Here is a 22149-nt window from a genome sequence, read left to right as displayed (position 1 = left end):
CAAAGTGTAAGTTCTTTCTTTCCTTCTTTCCTTCTTTCCTTCTATCTATCTATCTATCTATCTATCTATCTATCTATCTATCTATCTATCTATCTATCTATCTATCTATCTATCTATCTATCTATCTATCTATCTATCTATCTATCTATCTATCTATCTATCTATCTATCTATCTATCTATCTTTATGGCTCCATCTATCTATGTTTATGGCTCCATCTGGCGGTTTTAGTTTGTACTTTACGAGGTTTTGATTGTAGAATCTTCTGGTCTCTCTGAGGAAATAATACTTATATGCTTCGCCTTTAGAGAACTTCATTTCATTACATTTAGCATATTTATTAACATTTATTGGTGTTTTAACATTTACAAAAACATTTTAGATTTACATTAATCTTTTTGTTTTCTCTTACTGCAGGGCCGTGCAGAGACCTCTGTAGGGGCAGGTGCTCAAAGTATAAAATGGGGCACATGGAAACAAGGCTTTATAGGGCTGTGCTCAAAATATCAATACAGTAATACATCAATACAGATGATTCTGCATCGATACAGCAGCAAATGCATTGATGCAGTTTTGAAAAAGAACCAGAACAGAAAAGACAAATTTAAAGTTTAAAAAAAATAATAATTGATGTGCTCTATATATAACTCTGGGATTAGAAACTGAAGCATCTTAAGTTGTTCCAACCTGATGGCTTTTTCTTCTCTGTTATACAGAATAATTAAGAACAGCTGTTATAGTGAACTGTATAGGACAAAATCAACCTGGCCCATGTTTCGTGCAGTACAGTATAGTTTTATTTAATGGCATATCAGCATCTGTGGCTATTTTCATGGCAAAAACTGATTTACAAAAATACAAGAGTTACATTTTATACAATGAAAATAAAAAACAAAGCAAACAGAAACAGCAATTAATACTTTACAAGATTTTTAACATTAATGTGATGCCTGTTCTGGTAAATTCTTACTTAAGTCCTTAAGTGAGTTTGCTGCCTTTGCTGTTGATGTTGTTACTGCTGCTGCTGCTGATGATGATGATACTGCTGGAGTTGATCTGAGACTGTAGACATTAAAATAAACAGAAATATAGGGTATTAGCTGAATAAACCATTTTGATGTGACCATGACAAGATGTAAAGATTGCTGACAGTGTTTGGAACTGGCTCACTAGTTCACTGACCTGCTAAAGCTACAGATTCTGCCCAGGCTGCTAAAGTATAATAATACAATAATAGTATATAATAGTAACGTTACTAGGGCAGATGTTCACAGAGGCTTCTGCACACAAAACATAAGATACTGGTAAGCCTATGTGATAACTTACCAGAGTTGTGATAATCATTTTTATGTGAAAATATTTTTTTTAATAAATACTGTAATAATAATAATAGTTTAAAGTACAAAAAATAGTTTTTAGTCAAATAACACCCCTCCACGCCCGTGAAACTTTTCTCCCTCAAACAGCAAGCTAACGTTACTTCTACAGCCTACACACAGCAATACAAACAACATCTCTCTGCATGCTCTCTTCACGTCGTTCTAGTAAAATAATAATAATAAGTAAACAAACATCAAAATCACTTCGATGAGAATAAAACACCACTTACCAGCAGCCGCAAGAGTTGAAGATATCCTCTGGGAATGCGCGATTGCGCGTAGCCGCGCGAAATTATAAAATGCGCGTGCAGCGTGAGGAATCAGGTGAAAGGTCATCATGTGGGTCATTTTATTTACGGCTAAATTATTATTCATTCATTTTACTACTAGTTAGATGGGGCAGGCATCCACAAAAGTGCCTTTAAATACAAAAAAAAGGAGAGGAAATTTTGTCTTGACAAAAGGGCACTTTGGGCACCAAGGGGCAAAAGGGCAGGTGCTCGAGCACCCAACGCCCCCCCCTCTGCACGTGCCTGTCTTACTGTAAACATGGGACAGATCGACCGCTTTCAGTGATTGCAGTGAATATTACAGTATAACACTGTACATTATTATGGGCCGAATCCCCCCCAACCAAAAATTAAAAATTAAAAAATTATTATATTAATTATATTATTATATCTTATATGATATAATATCGTTTAAACAGACATCTCTTTTCTTTTTTTTCTTCTTTTTTTACTTTGGGGAACTTAACAGTAACCAGTTAAACGTTTTTTTAAGAGCTTTTACAGTGTTTTACCATTAACATTAGGATTTTTTTCAAGTTCTTTATAGTAGCTAGGCTATTGTATAAACATTCCCTGCTAAATATAACTATTAGAAGATTTACATTATCGTATAATATTATGAACAACACATTGTGCTTATCTAAGTTGGCTTCATTATTAAATTGTACCTAATATGTACATTCATAGGCTACTCTGAATTTAAATTGTGCATTTCATATATGAGAAGTTGAACTGCATACGTACTGAACTGAGGTACGTGTGTGTGTGTTTCTCCAGGCTGCAGTGATGCTGAAGCTGATGAGCTCCGTCTCCGTGGCCGTGACCTTCGGCTTTATTGTGCTTGTGGACGCCAACTCCTGGTGGTGCGTGACAGAACACAGCTCACTGTACAGTCGTCAACACTTGAAGTGGATCAAAGCCTTTCATCAAAGTTATATATGAATTTTGAACAAAACCCGTTCTTGTCTCAGGACAGCTTTGATGAACTACTCTGATCCGCTTCAAAAGTTGACGACTGTATTCAGCAACAATGATGGAATTCTCTAGAACACATCCTCTGACTCCAGACTATAAACATCATGATATTATCATCTCAAAAATACTGCAAGAATTAGATGGTTCATATTTCATTGTTAATGTTTTATTTGCATTGTCTCTTTCTTGTTAAAATTTGAATTTCCAATGTGAATGAAATGCACTAAATAAACTGGCCTCTTTTATCAGTATTCTGGGAATGAGTGAAACATCTTATCATTTCTTTTTAAAGATATCTAACATTTCAAATAATCGTAGCAAATGGAAAATGTGTATGATGCAGTATTTTACCTGTGTTAAACTCTGATTGCTGAGACGCACAAACTGCACTCTTACAGTAATCACTCTGTGCTAATTTACATTCTTAGATATTAAAGTCCCCCTGTGATGAAAATCCAGCGTATAATGTTGTTATTAAAATGAACAACTCAAAATAATAATAGTTACCTTAGACATGTAAATCTGCTTACCTTTCAGTCGGTCACATTCAATGCTGCGCCGGACTGACTGAAGAATAGGAATCTCACAAGAAAGGCCAATCTAAACTAAACGAGTCAATGCACATTGGCATACAATATTTGCATCAGCTGCTCCGCTCTATGTGGCGTTTTGAAGCTCGGTTCAAGGAACGCAGGTCCAGGATCGGTCGTAATCCATCGCTTTTCTTGGGCATGATGAAGTAAAATCCGGCTTGGTCGCCAGTCCCTGAGTTTGGCCTGAGACTAACTATAACAGCAGATGTTGTTAAGGGCCTGATAGAGGGTTACGAGGGAATGTGACTCACTTTGGAAGTGAGAAGGCAACAAGCTCTCCTAACATCCCATTGAGGAACCAGCATCTGCCTCCATCAGCCCTGGGTCAGCATAATCTGATTCATGCAAGAGTGCCAAAATCCCCTCTGTGAAAAAGTTTATTTTACCTGATTTCATCCAATGTTCATGTTTTTGTTCTAGGAGTTTATGAGTGCAAATTTAATTAGACACTGCCTTATTTGCATATTTAAATATTTCATTTCAGAAAACTTGCAATGCAAAAAATATTTGCAATTCTTTATGTAATCAATCAACTGGGGAAGTATGGTTATACCGAGACAGCGACGTAGTGTCGGCCCAGATCCAGCACACACACTTACCAGATGCGGGCCGGATCTGGGCCGACACTATGTTTCTGTCTGGTATCTATTAGTTATTTTGTTGCAATAATCGAATACATCAGAACTAAAGATGGGTTGAATATTATTTTCATACAAACCTCTACTTTCAAAACCAGGCAAATATTTAATTCGTGTGTATATCTCCAGGTCCCTGGCGACGAACCCCCTCCTGATCCCAGAGGCGTATATCATCGGGGGTCAGCCGCTGTGCAGTCAGCTCACAGGACTGTCCCCGGGTCAGAGGAAGCTCTGCCAGCTGTACCAGGATCACATGCAGTTCATCGGAGCGGGCGCTCAGACGGGCATCAGCGAGTGCCAACACCAGTTCGCCCAGCGCCGCTGGAACTGCAGCACGGTGGACAACTCCTCAGTGTTCGGCAGAGTCCTGCTCACAGGTACTACAGTCACCACCACTTTCTCCAGTGTGTATCATAAAGGTTTTAGGAGATGAGAGAGGAGAGAGGTATTGTATACTGTGCCCAGGATGAGATTTACAGTATTATCTATTTACACAGATATACTGTTCATATGTTCTTTGCTAATGACAGTAGAAACTATTAGCTTAATTTAACAACACAAGCAACACTTTATTGGCATTATATATATATGTAACAGATTATTAATTTAGGAAAGACATTGATTAATTTAGGGAAAAAGACCAAAAACATTGATTAATTTAGGAAAGAAAAAGTCACTAAAAACTGATCTTTTATGTTCATACTAATTTTTCATATGCCTCTGGACTGGACAGAAGGATTGCATTGGCGTTTGATTAAAGTGTAACATCTACGCAAAATAATCCTTGAAACTCATCTCATTTAAAGGATTAGTTCACTTTTGAAAAATCTTTTGCTGATAATTTACTCGCCCCCGTGTCATCCAAGATGTCCATGTCTTTCTTTCCTCAGTTGAAAAGAAATTTAGGTTTTTGATTAAAACATTCCTGGATTTTTCTCCATATAATGGACTTCAATGGGAACCAGACGGTCCGAGGTCCAAAAGAGTTAATAACAGTTTCAGATGCGGCTTTAAATGTCTTTAAACGACACCAGACGATGAATAAGGGTCTTATAATGCGAAACGATCGCTTATCCATCAAAAAAATGTAACTTTTCTAAGGACAAATGCTAGCCTTGCTCTATTCTGTGAGGCGCGTTTGTAACGTCACGTAATACGTAATTACGTTCAAAAGGTCACGGGCGACGTAGCCGGAAGTACAGAGTCAGTGTTTACAAGTTGAACGCATAGGTTGAACGTGCAAACTAACTCTAACGCCGTTTACAAAAAAGGAATTAAAAGGTAAAACAACGATGTCGGACGATTTTGATTCTGTACTTCCGGCTACGTCGCCCGTGACCTTTTGAACGTAATTACGTATTACGTGACGTTACAAACGCGCCTCACAGAATTTGAGCAAGGCTAGCATTTGTCCTTAGAAAAGTTACATTTTTAACAAATAAACAAAGCTAACTGAATTCCCCAGGGAGCCGCGAGACGGCGTTCACGTTCGCGATCAGCGCGGCCGGTGTGGTGAACGCAGTGAGTCGAGCCTGCAGAGAGGGGGAGCTGTCGAGCTGCGGATGCAGCCGAGCCGCGAGACCGAAGGATCTGCCGAGGGACTGGCTGTGGGGCGGATGCGGCGACAACGTCAACTATGGATACCGCTTCAGCAAGGAGTTTGTGGATGCCCGCGAACGGGAAAAAAGCTTCGCTAAAGGCTCTGTGGAAAATGCCAGACGGCTGATGAACCTTCATAACAACGAGGCGGGACGGAGGGTAAGACAGCAAATCTCCATCCTTTAGTAAGTGTCTTACCAAGTGAAAATAAACCCTACGTGTGACTAGATATTGTACAGATACAAGCAGACTGAACAGTTGCAAGCTGCAACATTCCTGTCTCTCCAACACGGAAGTGACTTAACCTGCAGTTCATCCACGGGCCACTAGAGGCCGCCTGCAGCAGAGAGTCCATCCCATAAACCCCCATGCCCAACTTTACAGCAGAATAAAACATGTTTACTGCCAGGTACTGAAATGATTTTGGTCTATATAGCTAATCTTGCCCTTCATTGAGACTGAAGGGGGTGAATCTGTTTAAATTATATTAAGCCTTAAGGGCGTGGCCACTTGAGTGACAGGTGGATTGCTGCTGATGTCACTGCTAGCCGTTTGTCTGCTGTCTGTTAGTGTCACCTCAGCTAATCCGCCTCGCTGCCTATTTTCGTTTATGTGGGAGTGATGCTGCCAAGATGGCGACGGCCAGCTCCGCCCACTTTGAGCTTCAATAATGCTCTTCCGAAACACTACGGGTGACTCACGGACACTACGCCCATATTTTTTTACAGTCTACGGTTGCAAACTTTGGATCCGACGAACCAGGTGTGGGCCGGATCTGGGCCGGCACTATGTTGCTGTCTGGGGAGTTTTCCGAAGGCTTGTTCGACTTGAACCGGCGCTGCACAGAACGATTGGTGAATGACATCAAAATACTGCGAGAAAATACTGGTGAATGACATCAAAATACTGCGAGAGCGATTAGAGAGCAGACGACTCCATATGCTTTTCAATCACTCAGATCTGTCTGTGCAGCGCCGGTTCACGTTGAACAAGCCTATAAGACTGTCACAGACACTACGTCCATACGTCTACACATCGGCAAGCCACCTGTCACTCAAGTGGCCACGTCCTTAATTATGCAGAACTTTAAGACTTTATATAATTTAAATGGATGAGTTGTGAAAATATTCACCCCCCTCACAGTTGTCATGAAGGGCAAAATTAGCTATATAGACCAAAACTACTTTTAGTACCAGACTGTAAACATGCTTTTTTCTGCTGTAAAGTTGAGCATTTTAACATGGGGGTTTATGGGATTGAGTCTCTTCTGCAGCCGGTCTCTAGTGGCCAGGGGATGAACTGCAGGTTAAGTCACTTCCGTGTTGGTTTCAAGAGAGAGACAGGAAGGTTCCCGATTGGTTGCAACTCTATCTGGGTCTTGATTCAAACTCACAGCATTCTTAGCATCTCACTTTATCATGATTCTTTTAGCTAATAAACTGTTTCTCTGTCACAGATAGCGTCTGATCTCGCTCACGTCTCCTGCAAGTGTCACGGCGTGTCCGGCTCCTGCAGCCTTAAAACATGCTGGTTGCAACTCGCAGATTTCCGCAGGGTTGGCGACACTCTGAAGGAGAAATACGACAGCGCTGCTGCCATGAAGCTGAACAGCCGGGGGAAACTCGTTCAAGTTCACTCCAAATTTAACTCTCCTACCAGCAACGACCTTGTGTACATAGAGCCCAGTCCAGATTACTGCGTAGGGAACAAGACCACCGGCTCTTTGGGAACTCAAGGCCGGCTCTGTAACAAGACGTCAGAAGGCATGGACGGCTGCGCGCTCATGTGCTGCGGTCGAGGATATGACCAGTATAAGGTGCAACTGGTCGAGCGCTGCCACTGCAAGTTCCACTGGTGCTGCTACGTCAGGTGCAAGCGCTGTTCGCGCACCGTCGACCAGTTCGTGTGCAAGTAACAAGAGCCTGCCTGGAGGACAAAACTAAATACATCATTTTTATAGAGCTGAAACTGTTTTCTTGCTATAAGTACTATGTACAGGAAATCTAAAAGACTGCAGATATCATTATATATTTATTTTCTCAGATGTTTCTTTTCTAATTTTTTTCTTATCAGAGGATTTTAACTGGAAATAGTCGTTAAAGGGATAGTTCACCCCAAAATTAAACTGAGCCATTCTAGGTATATATGACATTCTTCTTTCAGACAAATACAATCAGTTAAATTTAAAAAATGGTGCCCATTCACTCCCATTATAAAGCTTGGAAGAGCCAGGACATTTTTTAAGTCCATTCAAATGCATCTATTTAAGATAAAAGTGCATCTATCCATCATAAAAGTGCATCTGTCCATCATAAAAGTGCATCTGTCCATCATAAAAGTGCATCTGTCCATCATAAAAGTGCATCTATCCATCATAAAAGTGCATCTGTCCATCATAAAAGTGCATCTGTCCATCATAAAAGTGCATCTGTCCATCATAAAAGTGCATCCGTCCATCATAAAAGTGCATCTGTCCATCATAAAAGTGCATCTGTCTATCATAAAAGTTCATCTCTCCATCATAAAAGTCCATCTGTCCATCATAAAAGTGCATCTCTCCATCATAAAAGTGCATCTGTCTATCATAAAAGTGCATCTGTCCATCATAAAAGTGCATCTGTCCATCATAAAAGTTCATCTGTCTATCATAAAAGTTCATCTCTCCATCATAAAAGTCCATCTGTCCATCATAAAAGTGCATCTGTCCATCATAAAAGTGCATCTGTCCATCATAAAAGTGCATCTGTCCATCATAAAAGTCCATCTGTCCATCATAAAAGTCCATCTGTCCATCATAAAAGTCCATCTGTCCATCATAAAAGTCCATCTGTCCATCATAAAAGTGCATCCGTCCATCATAAAAGTGCATCTGTCCATCATAAAAGTGCATCTGTCCATCATAAAAGTTCATCTCTCCATCATAAAAGTCCATCTGTCCATCATAAAAGTGCATCTCTCCATCATAAAAGTGCATCTGTCCATCATAAAAGTGCATCTATCCATCATAAAAGTGCATCTGTCCATCATAAAAGTGCATCTGTCCATCATAAAAGTGCATCTGTCCATCATAAAAGTGCATCTGTCCATCATAAAAGTTCATCTCTCCATCATAAAAGTCCATCTGTCCATCATAAAAGTGCATCTGTCCATCATAAAAGTGCATCTGTCTATCATAAAAGTCCATCTGTCCATCATAAAAGTCCATCTGTCCATCATAAAAGTGCATCCGTCCATCATAAAAGTGCATCCGTCCATCATAAAAGTGCATCTGTCCATCATAAAAGTGCATCTCTCCATCATAAAAGTTCATCTCTCCATCATAAAAGTCCATCTGTCCATCATAAAAGTGCATCTCTCCATCATAAAAGTTCATCTGTCCATCATAAAAGTGCATCTGTCTATCATAAAAGTCCATCTGTCCATCATAAAAGTCCATCTGTCCATCATAAAAGTGCATCCATCCATCATAAAAGTGCATCTGTCCATCATAAAAGTGCATCTATCCATGATAAAAGTTCATCTCTCCATCATAAAAGTGCATCTATCCATCATAAAAGTGCATCTGTCCATCATAAAAGTGCATCTGTCCATCATAAAAGTGCATCTGTCCATCATAAAAGTGCATCTGTCCATCATAAAAGTGCATCTGTCCATCATAAAAGTGCATCTATCCATGATAAAAGTTCATCTCTCCATCATAAAAGTGCATCTATCCATCATAAAAGTGCATCTGTCCATCATAAAAGTGCATCTGTCCATCATAAAAGTGCATCTATCCATGATAAAAGTTCATCTCTCCATCATAAAAGTGCATCTATCCATCATAAAAGTGCATCTGTCCATCATAAAAGTCCACCTGTCCATCATAAAAGTGCATCTGTCCATCATAAAAGTGCATCTGTCCATCATAAAAGTGCATCTGTCCATCATAAAAGTGCATCTGTCCATCATAAAAGTGCATCTATCCATGATAAAAGTTCATCTCTCCATCATAAAAGTGCATCTATCCATCATAAAAGTCCATCTGTCCATCATAAAAGTCCACCTGTCCATCATAAAAGTGCATCCGTCCATCATAAAAGTGCATCTGTCCATCATAAAAGTGCATCTATCCATGATAAAAGTTCATCTCTCCATCATAAAAGTGCATCTATCCATCATAAAAGTGCATCTGTCCATCATAAAAGTGCATCTGTCCATCATAAAAGTGCATCTGTCCATCATAAAAGTGCATCTATCCATCAAAAAAGTGCATCTGTCCATCATAAAAGTGCATTTGTCCATCATAAAAGTCCATCTGTCCATCATAAAAGTGCATCTGTCCATCATAAAAGTGCATCTATCCATCATAAAAGTTCATCTCTCCATCATAAAAGTCCATCTGTCCATCATAAAAGTGCATCTGTCCATCATAAAAGTCCATCTGTCCATCATAAAAGTCCATCCGTCCATCATAAAAGTGCATCTGTCCATCATAAAAGTGCATCTGTCCATCATAAAAGTGCATCTGTCCATCATAAAAGTTCATCTCTCCATCATAAAAGTCCATCTGTCCATCATAAAAGTGCATCTCTCCATCATAAAAGTGCATCTGTCTATCATAAAAGTGCATCTGTCCATCATAAAAGTGCATCTGTCCATCATAAAAGTGCATCTGTCTATCATAAAAGTTCATCTCTCCATCATAAAAGTCCATCTGTCCATCATAAAAGTGCATCTGTCCATCATAAAAGTGCATCTGTCCATCATAAAGTCCATCTGTCCATCATAAAAGTGCAACTGTCCATCATAAAAGTGCATCTATCCATCATAAAAGTGCATTTTTTAATGCAATCCCTGTAAATAAAGTCATTAAAAGAGTATAGTATGTTTTTCACATTGCCAGTGTATTTTTAGTGAAAGTGCATGAGAAGCATCAGTTCATCCACTCCAACTCCAGCTTCAGGTGCAGTTATTTCTGAGTTCTTGAAAGCTATAAAGTTAAAGTTACATGGAAGCAGTTATTATATATACACACACATATCTATATACATATCATAACATAAATGAATGGAACCCATGTTTGTTTAGTCTCACACAAACACACTATCTAATGCATCCCATTAGATTTCTCTTCTAGTGATGCATCTCACCTGATGAAGCAAAATGGTGAGGGTAATTTTACTTGCCTTTTCAAGATGAACCTACTTTTACAGCTCAGACGATGTCAACGTAATTTGGCCCATATTGTGTAATCAGACAAATCGTTTCCTGTGAAGAGAATTTTACATTTACATAATTATTATTATTATTACAAGGTTGCTGACTGGGTGAATTTGGCCGCAGACATTACATGACACCACAGACTGAAAAAAGATGTTAAAGCTCCAATTTCCTCCTGAAAAAAGTCTGTTGGTTCCTCAGTGATTATTTCACTCAGATAAGCTGTCAATCACAGATGTCAATCATGACCTCACACTCCCAACTACCTAAAATGACTGAAAATTTATTTGGAAAAAATTTACTTGAAGTGTGATTTGATTCTTTGTCTCATGTCCAAATAGACTCTGGCTTTATGAGCTATACTGGGACCAGCCTATAGGGAGAGAGGGGGCGATCGACACTTTGGCTTTATGAGCTTTACTGGGGCCAGCCACTGGGGGGCGATCGAAACTCAGGGTTTCTAAGCAATACTGGGACCAGCCACCGGGGGAGATCGAGACTATGGCTTAATGAGCTATACTGGGACCAAGCACCTCACTGAAAAGAGAATATCTAAGACATATGTGTACATATGAAAGTATCAAAAAGCAACACATCATCAAAGATCAACTCATTTGTCTCCTTGTATTTTTTTTGAAAAAAAGATTTATTTCAAAAGTACACAAACTGCAGTTGTATCTCTTATTGTAAGGCAATGTCCACAAAGAACATCCACGCTTGTTATACACTATTCTATTGCATTGGTCACAGTTGTATGGCTGAAAATCATACATAGTATAACTATAATAGTTACAGAACAAAAACTCTAAAATGTATGACACAATTCTATTGTTTGTAGACATTTACGAGTCCTAGTTAAACTCTGTTAATTAGCACAGTTACCAGTCTCCTGTAGCCTTGCTTGTAAGATGTTTCCTATTAACTATGTGAACATAAAATATGGTACGACTTTACAGTAAGCTTTCATTTGATAACATGAGTTATCTACATTACGTAACATGAACAGTACTTCTACAGCATCTATTAATCCTAGTAAATATCAACATTTACAAATACAGTATTAAAATAAAAAAGTTGTATGTCAACACTAATTAATGCACTGTGAACTAACACAAACAAACTTTTTTATATTAACTTACATTAACAAAGGTTGATAAATGCCGTAAAAATATATTGCTCATTGTTAGTTCATGTTAGTCAATGCATTAACAAATGTTTAATGAATGAGACCTTAAATATAAAGTGTTCCCTTAAAATATCATTTATTAGTAGCTCTTTATGTGATTCTGATAGTTAAGTTTTCCTGTGTAAATCAATATTTATATGATCACTTTTTGCATGCTGGCAAGGAGGGGGCGGAGCCTGTTGTCATCATCATCTGGGAAAGGGGACGGGGCCTGTTGCCATCGCCTGGGAAAGGGGGCGGAGTTTGTTGTCATCACCCGGGAAAGGGGGCGGAGCCTGTTGTCATCATCGTCATCTGGGAAAGGGGCGGGGCCTGACACCATCCCCTGGGAAAGGGGGCGGGGCCTGTTGTCATCACCTGGGAAAGAGGGGAAAGGGGGCGGAGCCTGTTGTCATCACCTGGGAATGAGGGAAAGGGGGCGGAGCCTGTTGTCATCACCTGGGAAAGAGGAGGACTATCGGGAGTAGCAGAAGTGAAGCTGTTAGTGATGGAGTCAAGCTCTCGGACCCGCCACACTCCATCGAGTTCTCCTGAGGAACGATCAAACATGGACAAAATTACTTCACATCTGAATTATGAACTCTATGGCTGTGTATGAAAGCTGGAAAATTCGAAATTCTTGTTTTTTGTAACAACATAACATCTACTGAACTGCAGGAATGGAATATGAAGAGCTTTTCGGCGTATGGACTTAACCAAAAAATCAGACTCTTACTCTAAAGACAATATGGTGCAATGGAATTGCTATTACAAAACATTTAATACGTTCAAATGCTAGTAACGCATGGTGCTATTTACACTGGTCTGAGAACAGCGTCGTCCACACTGCAGAAAAAGCTGATTTTTAAGTGCAATCAACTTAAATGACATTAATCGGACTTGGATAAATAAGCTGGATCTTGTAAACACATATATTGTCATAACTTATTGATGGTGTAACTGTTGTGCACGGGTGTTTAAATGTCGCCGCTGAAGGCTCCTGTACCTCGTGATGGAACGGGTGGCACGTGTCCGGGCGTCTTCTGTCCTTCTGAAACTTCAACCGCTCACATTTCAGAGACTCGTTATGTGCAGTGAAATTAAGGGAAACGATGCGACAGACCATAGAGACAGTGTCATAATCTTATAATCATTATGTTCAGCAGGGGCGGATCATGTTTAACACAGGTGCTGAGGGGGCGCTTGAGCTGCACAATTACACACACACACACACATGCTAATATTTAAATGAGCAAAATTAATCATGAGATGTGCTCCAGTTCACGTGCCATGCATCTATATGATCATATTGTCTGCTATATTTGCTTCTTATTTATTACATCCAGGCAATTGGTTGATAAAAAATGGATTAAAATTAAGATACAATTTATACAAAACTAAATTCACTGTAAAGCTGCAGTCCGGCTTTTTTAACTCCTCATTACTGCTTATCAATAGCTAGTTGTTAAGTTTAGGATTAAGGGATGCAGAATATGCTCATGACGAATAAGGCATTAATATGCTTTATAAGAACTAATAAACAGCCAATAAGCTATTAATATGCATGATAATAAGCAGCAGTTGACCGTGAGAATCGGACTCTAAACTAAAGTGTTACCAAATGAATAGATGATCTTTATTAAGGATATACATGATCTCTCGGGGGTCCGTGGTGACGGGGCCGAGCTCGCTGCAGTCGCAGGTGTTGTCGATGACCACCATGAACAGGTTACTGCTGGGAATCTGCTGGATAACGAACGACCTGAGGAGGACGAGAGGCAGAACGCTCTATATCGGCTCCACGACAAGACGAGAAGTGTGGAGGAAGAGTGCAATCTGTTCATCTACTGAAATGAATAAGCTCTCCAGCTGCACGTTCATGCACTCGGGCTAAAGATGGAGAACCGTTCATTTCCTAATCATACTTTGGAGAACAGCTGTGCTTGTATTTGTCTGTTACATGGTTCTATATTGCAAAAAAGTGTGTAATTATAAATGTATATATACAAATCATTGCTGTAGTTTGTCGATAGAGTGACGTGTAGCTGCAAGTCTAATAGTGACGCTATGGGGCTCGACCAAACTTCAGCTTGGGAGTGAGAATGGATGCTTTCTGATTAAATAAATGAAAGGAACGAAAAGGCAAAAGCCAAATATATAAATATCAAATATCAGCAAGGCGTAACGTTCACGCGAGGGCACGTGAATACTGCATACATTGTAAAATTGCATTTAAATGAACAGCTTTAAGTTGAGTTGTTCGTCCCTTTTTCTTGTACATCATTCACATATTACACAAAAAACATCACTCTCATTACAATATACAGAGCTATTAATGCAATTGACCAATATATTGTTTCCAAGTCTTGTTTCTCCTTCATGAAAACCAGCACTGTTTATATGGAAAAGGAGTATTTAAGTGTAAAGAATTATATGCGAGTGAACTGACCATAAGAAGGCTGTGTGGTGTGTGTTCAGCTGTCCTGTGTGTGTGTGTGGGTGTGTGGTTGTAAGTATTGCACATACTTAACACAGCTTTCACAGTCAATATTCCCCACGGTTTCCTTAATGGTGCGCTCAGACACGAACGCTGGATATTCAGTGTCACAGGGGACCAGCAGCGTCCTGCCTCCTCTCTGAGCTAGAGAGAGAGAGAGAGAGAGAGAGAGAGAGACATTGTTCACTCAAAGAACATGCAAATACTGTACAGAATAACGACCAGAACGACCTGCTTTAACACACGATCACCCAGTGACTGATGACACAACTGAAGCGTCACAACTCGTGCATTTTGACATAAAAGTCTCATCACGAAGACAGTTTGAGCGCTAGTTAACTTACATCCATTAACATCCACAAGTCTTGCAGTTTTCTCACTTACATTTAATGTGGAAAAAGGGATCCATCCAGACCGCATTTATAAGATGTGTGTACAACCAGGGTTGAACTTCAACTGTGCGCACGCTAAAACCCATGCCAACCTTCCTGTTCATAACAATGTTTTGCGTGGAACTGTTGTCAGTGCTCCACCAGGCCGTAGCACGCACACACACACACACACACTCCTTGTGGCAGAGTCGGTGTACTGCAGGCGTCTGGGAATCTGCGAGCCTTAAACATCATCTGCTGATCTTTATATATCAATGCCATTCGAAACCATTAATCTGAGCAAGTTTCACAATCATTTGATTCAACATCTGGAAGACAGGTGTACACACATTTGTTTGTGCATAAGTTTGTTCATTAAATCACATGTAAGTTAGTAAACTTAGTACACAGTTCATTAGTGCACACACAACTACAAAAGTAGGACATTTCTAGGCAACATTTCATAACTGAGGCCAGTGATGCCATCAACTCATCAAACACACTGCCTCATAAACACACTATAACACAAACCACCTCATAAACACACACTATCACACACACACACACACACACACACCTGTGACGGTGAGGTCGGAGGTCCAGCTGTACAGGTTGAACTCCAGCAGGAATCTGCGGAGGAAAGGAATGGGGGGAATAATGAAAGCAAATTCTGGAGAGAGAGAGAGAAAGGAATCCAAAAACACACACAATAGAACAGTAAAAAGTACAGTAATGTTATTTATATTTCGTACAAGAGTTTTCAGATTTGTAAAACTCAAACATCAGAGAAGAGTTGATAAGATCCGAGTCTTACATGACGAGCTCGGTCAGAATCCATCGCAGCGCAGCGAACAGAGCGAAGTACGGCTGTGGAGAACACAACACACACACACACACACACGGAGAGAAGAGTACAGTCAATTATCAGAATCACAACAATTATTTTCTTATTCAATTATCACTATCAATTATTCTAATTAAGAGAGCGAGAGAGAGAGAGAGGAGAGTTCAGCTGGCAGCAATAATTCTGATGATATTATAATCTCTTATGTAATCTGATTACATAACTTGTTAGTTGTAATGCATTACTCTCAACATTCACTATAAGTAAGTTTGCAGCTCCATGTCCGCTCACAGTCGTTAGTCTCTCAGTACTCGCCCAACAGACTTTATACTGACTGTACAGAACTTCTCAAATATGGCAACTTATTCCACTAACCCTAACCTAAACTTGCACACACACTCGAATGACAGTTAGTTATACAGTGATGTGAATAAGTGTTTGCCCCCATGCTAAAGTTGCCTAAAAAGAGGAATAAAAAAATCATCTTTTGGATATTGATCTTAATGCCTTAATTAGAAAAATGAGGAAAACTCCAACATTTAAGGACACCAATTTTCTTTGTGAATGAATAATGTATCATAAATAAATAAATGTTTTTCCTTAAAATACAGGGTGCATATGTTCCTATGTTAAATTCCCATAGAGTCAGGCAGATTTTTATTTTTAAAAGCCAGTTATTTCATGGATCCAGGATAATATGCTTCCTGATAAAGTTCCCTTGGCCTTTGGGATTAAAATATCCCCACATCATCACACACCTTCACCACACCTAGAGATTGGCATGGGGTACTTCAGTTAACCTAATAGCTGGTTTGATTTGCATTGAAAGATGATCTTATGGAAAGTACCCCATGCCAATCTCTAGGTGTGGTGAAGGTGTGTGATGATGTGGGGATATTTTAATCCCAAAGGCCAAGGGAACTTTATCAGGATGCATATTATCCTGGATCCATTAAATAACTGGCTTTTAAAAATAAAAATCTGCCTGACTCTATGGGAATTTAACATAGGAACATATTTTAAGGAAAAACATTTATTTATTTATGATACATTATTCATTCAAAAAGAAAATTGGTGTCCTTAAAGGTCGGAGTTTTCCTCATTTTTCTAATTAAGGCATTGAGATCAATATTCAAAAGATGATTTTTTATTCCTCTTTTTAGGCAACTTTAGCATGGGTGTCAACACTTATTCACACCACTGTATATGTACAGTAGCTGCAAAGTTACTTATAGTTATTAGAATGTCTAAAGTGGACTATTGAAATAAAGTGTAACTATAGATTTATAGCCATGTGTCCATACACTTATCCAAATATGAGGACACTTTTTGATGGGGACGTGTGTGTTGAGAAGCGATGCCAGCTGATGATAAGGAGAATGTGTGTGTCAAGCACAAATAATGATGTTTTGAAACTATGAGAGAAAGACACTGGACTGAGGATGCAGTGTAACGGTGTTGTGCAGGACTCACGTGTAAGAGTGTGTGTGCCGTGTCACTGGTGTGTGCGTACACCCTACAGATGGCCTGATAGTCATACAGATTCACCCTGAACACAAAGACAAGTACATTTCATCGCTCCACCTTTCAACATCTCATTGCTACTGAATTTAGAAAATTAGGCATATCTACTAAATCTATTACAACAAGGGTTGTGTGTAACCATTTGACTAAACAAATCTTCATTATAATAAGTAGGTTTATTATCAGATGTGTGCCCTATGTTAAGGGTTAGGACACTCAGGACTAGTTTAACGACGGCTCATACGCAGGAGAAACAATCTCATGTCTTCTTCTCTTTCGGCATTGCCATACCTCTTAAAGGAACCCATTGAAACCAGTTTGCCCATCACAGCTCCCTCAGCCTTCCCGAAGAACACCCCAGTCTGCAGGAGACATGCCAGCGTTAACATCTCAAGCTAATGGAAACGATTACTGTGTCTAAGCTTGTGAGATTAACAGTAATACTAATAATTGGTACAGTGTTTTATTTCTGCATTTCGAAGCGTTTATATAAATTCAGTCATTGTTTACCGCCGCCTCCAGAAATGCAGTGGGCATCATAATCTGAATATATAGGAATAAAATATTGACTATACAATTATAATTTAAAGTATTTCTGAATTGTCAGTATACAGAAGCGGAAACTGATGATCCTCACCAGAGACAGATCCTCAGCCACGATGATGAACCCGTTGTTGTCTATAAGGTAACAGCTGATGTCCTACATATAGTGGAGGAACAGAAACAATAACACACACACAGAGTTGTAGACTGGAAATACTGTATAGTGAGGGAGAAAGTGAATCAGGACACTCACATCGCTGTCACAGCTGATTGAACACTTCCCGTCCAGCGCTGCACACTGAAGATATACAATATTACCACAGCAATAACATTGTGAGAAATGCATATTATGTGATGATACACCAATGCGCTTGTAAAATATATCATTTTTATGATTAAATTCAAAATGGTTGAAATCATTCATCTAACGTTAAAGAAAGAAAACACACACACACACACACACACACACACACACACAAACACATTATCATCAATGACAAGCTGCAAGGGTTATAATGTGACTTTCCCCATTAGTTTCTACTAACTAAAGCCAACAACAATAATCATTGTACACATTAATATAACAAAATATATTTGTTAAAATTGTACAAAGAGTGTGTGTGTCCATGTGTGTGTGTTACCTGTCTGCTGGCCGTCCAGAACTTCCTCTGGAAGAACTCTAGCTTCATCTGAATGCCCACAGCTGTGGAAACATTGAAGCAAACCATATCCAGTTGTCAGTGGACTTTCCAGAATTACATTTTTTTTTCAAAGCAAATGATAAAACAGATCGTTCTGATAATGATAGACTGAAACGCATTCGAAGTTGTTGTAAGGTTTCAGTGAACACACACCTGACCTCAGTACTGTGCTGAACACTCCCGGAGAACTGCTTGGCAGAAACAATTTTTATTTCTTCTCATAAATAAATTATTAAATGTTTGCCGTTCTGTGTTTCCCTTATGAAACCCTGCCAGATATGTGCAGTAACCGCTTTATAAAATCAATAAGCCGTTTGTGTGTACAGCTCAGAGTCGTGTCTCACCGGTTAGCGCACAAACACACACACACACGTGTTCACAGCAAACTCAAAGTTTACACTTATCAGGAAATCAAAATACCAATGGATAACTTACACTCTTAGAAGAAATGGTTCTATTTAGAACCAAAAATGGTTCCATCCCCCGCTTCACATATGGAACTCCAAAATGGTTCTATATAGAACCATTTTTTTTGTAAATTGTTCTATTGGCCAAGTATGGAACCCCAGGGTTCTATATAGAACCCAGAGGAACCCTTTTTTTAAGAGTGTATAGAACCTTTTAGGGGTTCCAAATACATAGCGCTGATAGAACCTTTTAAGGTTCTATATAGAACCTTTTCTTCTAAGAGTGTAGTTATAAGTTGTAGTTGTCTCTCCATATGATACTGGGATAAGAACAAAACAATAAAAAACTAAACATTACATCTATCAGCTTTAACAAGAAGAGTGTGTGTAAGTTTAAAGGGGTGGTGTAATTCTCTTTTCACACGATGTAAAATAAGTCTCTGATGTCCCCAGAGTGTGTGTGAAGTTTTAGCTCAAAATCATCAAAATCAACCACAGATCATTTTATAGCATGTTAAAATTGGCACTTTTTGACGCAAAAAGTGAGTTGGAAGTTTGAAACACAAAAACTGTTTCATCTTTCTTTTCTTCAGTGAAAGCCTGTTGTAGCGAACCCCGAGACAAAACGGATCAGTTTTAAAGTGTTATCCATAAACTTGCTCTCTCCCTTTCATTATCATCAACATAAAAACACTAGTTACAATTAACAGGAAACAAATATATAGCGAATATATAAATATATATAGCGACTTCATGCCTTTCCAGGGGGTGCTTAATAAACTGGTCAACTTTATATCTGTAAAACAACAATGAAGTGCGCTCTCCCTTTCATTACTGCCGTGACCAGCGTCTCTCCGGAGACTTTGTTTCGTATTGTCCCTTTGAAACGACCCTTGTTCACAAAGCAGTCTGGAGTGAAATGATTTGCGCAGACATAAATGCAAAATGTATGTATATTTTGCTACGCTTTACCTTCAAAAGAGGAAGAATGATCACTCTTACATCAAAAAACAGAACACCGGATTGCTTGCGATACATGTCACTACAGCAGCTCGAGTGTGGACAACAGTGTACAGCTCGCTGGGGCGTACACTGCGGTGTGGACCTGAGCAGGAGGATGTCACACTGCTCAGAGAACCAATAACAGCATGCTTAATGAGACTGCTTTGTTAATGGGGATTAGTTGTAAGCACAGGTGAGACCACCTGAGACCACCTTGCTGCCTCCCGCACTTCCACCAGTGCGTTTGGTCTGGCTGCAGGGTCGTCAGCCGGGAGGGAGGATATGGCGATCTCCTGAGGGAACTTCAACTGGTGATCCAGGCCAGCTCTAAGCGCCCACTCCCCTCCAGGTGTCAGCAGTCAGCAGGTGTCAACTTACGTTTTCTCTTTCGTCCAGCGACGCAGTGTGAGAATCTCCCGGTTGAGTGCTCATTTTCCTCCTTATCTTTCTGCCCAGCAAGCTTCAGTCCCACAGCGGATACAGTGAGAACTTTCCGGTACAGCACTTATGTTTTCTCTATCGTCCAGCGACGCAGTGTGAGAAAACCTCCCGGTCGAGTATTCACTTTAACTCTTTTCAGTTTCCCCTTTGCCTAATAGGCTTCAGCACCACAGCGGACGCAGTGAGAACCTTCCGGTAGAACAATTATGTTTTCTCTTTCGTCCAGCGACGCAGTGTGAGAAAATCTCCCAGTTGAGTACTCATTTTCCTCTTTTTTCTTTCTGCCAAGCAGGCTTTAGTCCCACAGCGGATACAGTGAGAACTTTCCGGTACAGAACTTATGTTTTCTCTATGGTCCAGCGACTCAGTGTGAGAAAACCTCCCGGTCGAGTATTCACTTTAACTCTTTTCAGTTTCCCCTTTGCCTAATAGGCTTCAGTCCCACAGCGGACGCAGTGAGAACCTTCCGGTTCAACAATTATATTTTCTCTTTTGTCCAGCGACGCAGTGTGAGAAAATCTCCCAGTTGAGTACTCATTTTCCTCTTTTTTCTTTCTGCCAAGCAGGCTTCAGTCCCACAGCGGACGCAGTGAAAACTTTCCGGTCGAGCATTTATGTTTTCTCTTTCGTCCAGCGACGCAGAGTGAGAAAACCTCCCGGTCGAGTACTCACTTTTTCAGTTTCCTCTTTGCCCAACAGGCCTCAGTCCCACAGCGGACGCAGTGAGAACTTTCCGGTAGAGCATTTACATTTTCTCTTTCGTCCAGCGACGCAGTACGAGAAAATCTCCCGGTCAAGTACTCATTTTTCCTCTTTTTAGTTTCCTTCCTCTTTTCCCGTTTCCTCTTTTCCAGCAGCTTGTCTAACAGGCCAGCCCGCCAAACTCGGCACTCATTTGGGGGGTCTTTAGTCCGGCGGCTGTCCTCTGCTCTCTAGCCTTTTTTGGGGGGATTACTCTAGGTTCGAGCCGAATTCCGAGCTCGGAGCCCTCCCCCCGGATAGCAGGCCAAATACGCATTATACTTTATTCCCTATAATTGTATGTAAGTGTGAACTCGTGAAATGATGTTTTATTAACAAAGTTCGGGAGAAGCACGTTCAGATAATTAACACGGGTGGAGAGCACTCAGCAATCATGATTAAATGATGTTTCATTAACAAGTTCGGGAGAAGGATGATCAGATAACTAACACGGTAGGAGAGCACTCAGCAATCATGATTAAAGCATGTATATATAGACTCAGCAGTCTCACCTCAGCTCGGAGCCCTCCCCCGGACAGCACGCCAAATACGCATTATACCCCCGTGCAATTTTCACGCATGTTTGGCATCCATCTTCAGGACTGCAGAAGAGGGGACGTCACACAGCTTTCAGGGCAGATGAGGTGATGGAACAGGGTGAACTGGCAGCACCAGACCTTAAACCTGAGAGGCACAGGGCTGTGGTCCATCTGCTTCAGACCAGCGGTGAGATGTGCCGTCACCGAGACCGACAGGTCAGCTGTCTACAGCCTTCCAAAGCTGTTTATTTTTAAAATAGAAGGAGAGGGTGGATTTTTATCATTGTAGGGTGATTGTGTTCACACACACTGCCAACACACATTTATGTCCAAACACTATGGACTTAAAAGTGGACTTTGCATAATAGGTGCCCTTTAAAGGGGTCTTGGCTGAGACATTCATCTTTCTTTGCTGAAGCCATTCTTCTTTTTATCATGATGAGAGGTGAAAGTTCTCTTCATTTCAGACCCCCGCAGGTCCTGTCTTAAATCCGCTGCTTTCCTGATTCCCTCCACCATAAACTACAGCCCCGCTCCAGCTGAAGACAACAAGCCCCAACGTCTAAACATGGCCATTCTGAAGCCGGATCTACCATATATGATGCTTTTGTTATGCAAGGACTCACGCAGGCAGCCATTCTGTTCCATAGTATTCATTTCTGTTTATACATTGGCAAAATCAAGCCATCGATCGAACAG

At 40.2% G+C, this 22149-nt stretch overlaps 2 protein-coding genes across 4 annotated transcripts in view; one reads left to right on the top strand and one right to left on the bottom strand.

Moving 5' to 3' along the window:
- The first annotated feature begins 2454 nt into the window (after positions 1–2454).
- wnt5a (wingless-type MMTV integration site family, member 5a) lies at positions 2455–7400 on the top strand. Its single transcript, XM_089119234.1, has 4 exons — positions 2455–2531; positions 4004–4251; positions 5340–5632; positions 6930–7400. Exons 1-4 carry the CDS (start codon positions 2455–2457, stop codon positions 7386–7388), a joined length of 1077 nt encoding a protein of 358 aa, XP_088975360.1. The 3' UTR covers positions 7389–7400.
- Positions 7401–11302: 3902 nt separating this feature from the next.
- The window catches only part of cacna2d3a (calcium voltage-gated channel auxiliary subunit alpha2delta 3a), a 75590-nt gene continuing 64743 nt past the window's right edge, over positions 11303–22149 (bottom strand). For 2 of the 3 annotated variants that reach the window (XM_089119216.1, XM_089119217.1), the window contains 11 exons: positions 18261–18322; positions 17873–17917; positions 17714–17776; positions 17368–17438; positions 17026–17101; positions 15523–15575; positions 15286–15338; positions 14367–14481; positions 13485–13602; positions 12847–12924; positions 11303–12391 (listed from right to left, as the gene is read on the bottom strand). In XM_089119216.1, coding sequence (XP_088975342.1) covers positions 12296–12391; positions 12847–12924; positions 13485–13602; positions 14367–14481; positions 15286–15338; positions 15523–15575; positions 17026–17101; positions 17368–17438; positions 17714–17776; positions 17873–17917; positions 18261–18322 — 830 coding nt within the window. In that variant the 3' untranslated portion in view covers positions 11303–12295. Of the gene's footprint in view, positions 12392–12846; positions 12925–13484; positions 13603–14366; positions 14482–15285; positions 15379–15522; positions 15576–17025; positions 17102–17367; positions 17439–17713; positions 17777–17872; positions 17918–18260; positions 18323–22149 lie in introns of those variants that run through there. The other variant, XR_016146431.1, reaches the window with a different exon arrangement.

This window comes from Pimephales promelas, chromosome 14, assembly GCF_988280905.1.
Source record: "Pimephales promelas chromosome 14, fPimPro1.hap1.1, whole genome shotgun sequence".
Lineage (NCBI taxonomy): Eukaryota > Metazoa > Chordata > Actinopteri > Cypriniformes > Leuciscidae > Pimephales > Pimephales promelas.
The sequence above is the reverse complement of the archived record's forward strand: the minus strand, read 5'-3'. Positions and strand labels throughout refer to the sequence as shown.

What these genes read in the sequence shown, in the direction of transcription:
- wnt5a (XM_089119234.1), top strand. Translation starts at nt 2,455, where the DNA reads ATGCTGAAGCTGATGAGCTCCGTCTCCGTGGCCGTGACCTTCGGCTTT. An exon ending in CGGCAGAGTCCTGCTCACAG is followed by an intron (nt 4,252 to 5,339) that starts GTACTACAGTCA and finishes TGAATTCCCCAG; the next exon opens with GGAGCCGCGAGACGGCGTTC. An exon ending in ACAACGAGGCGGGACGGAGG is followed by an intron (nt 5,633 to 6,929) that starts GTAAGACAGCAA and finishes TCTCTGTCACAG; the next exon opens with ATAGCGTCTGATCTCGCTCA.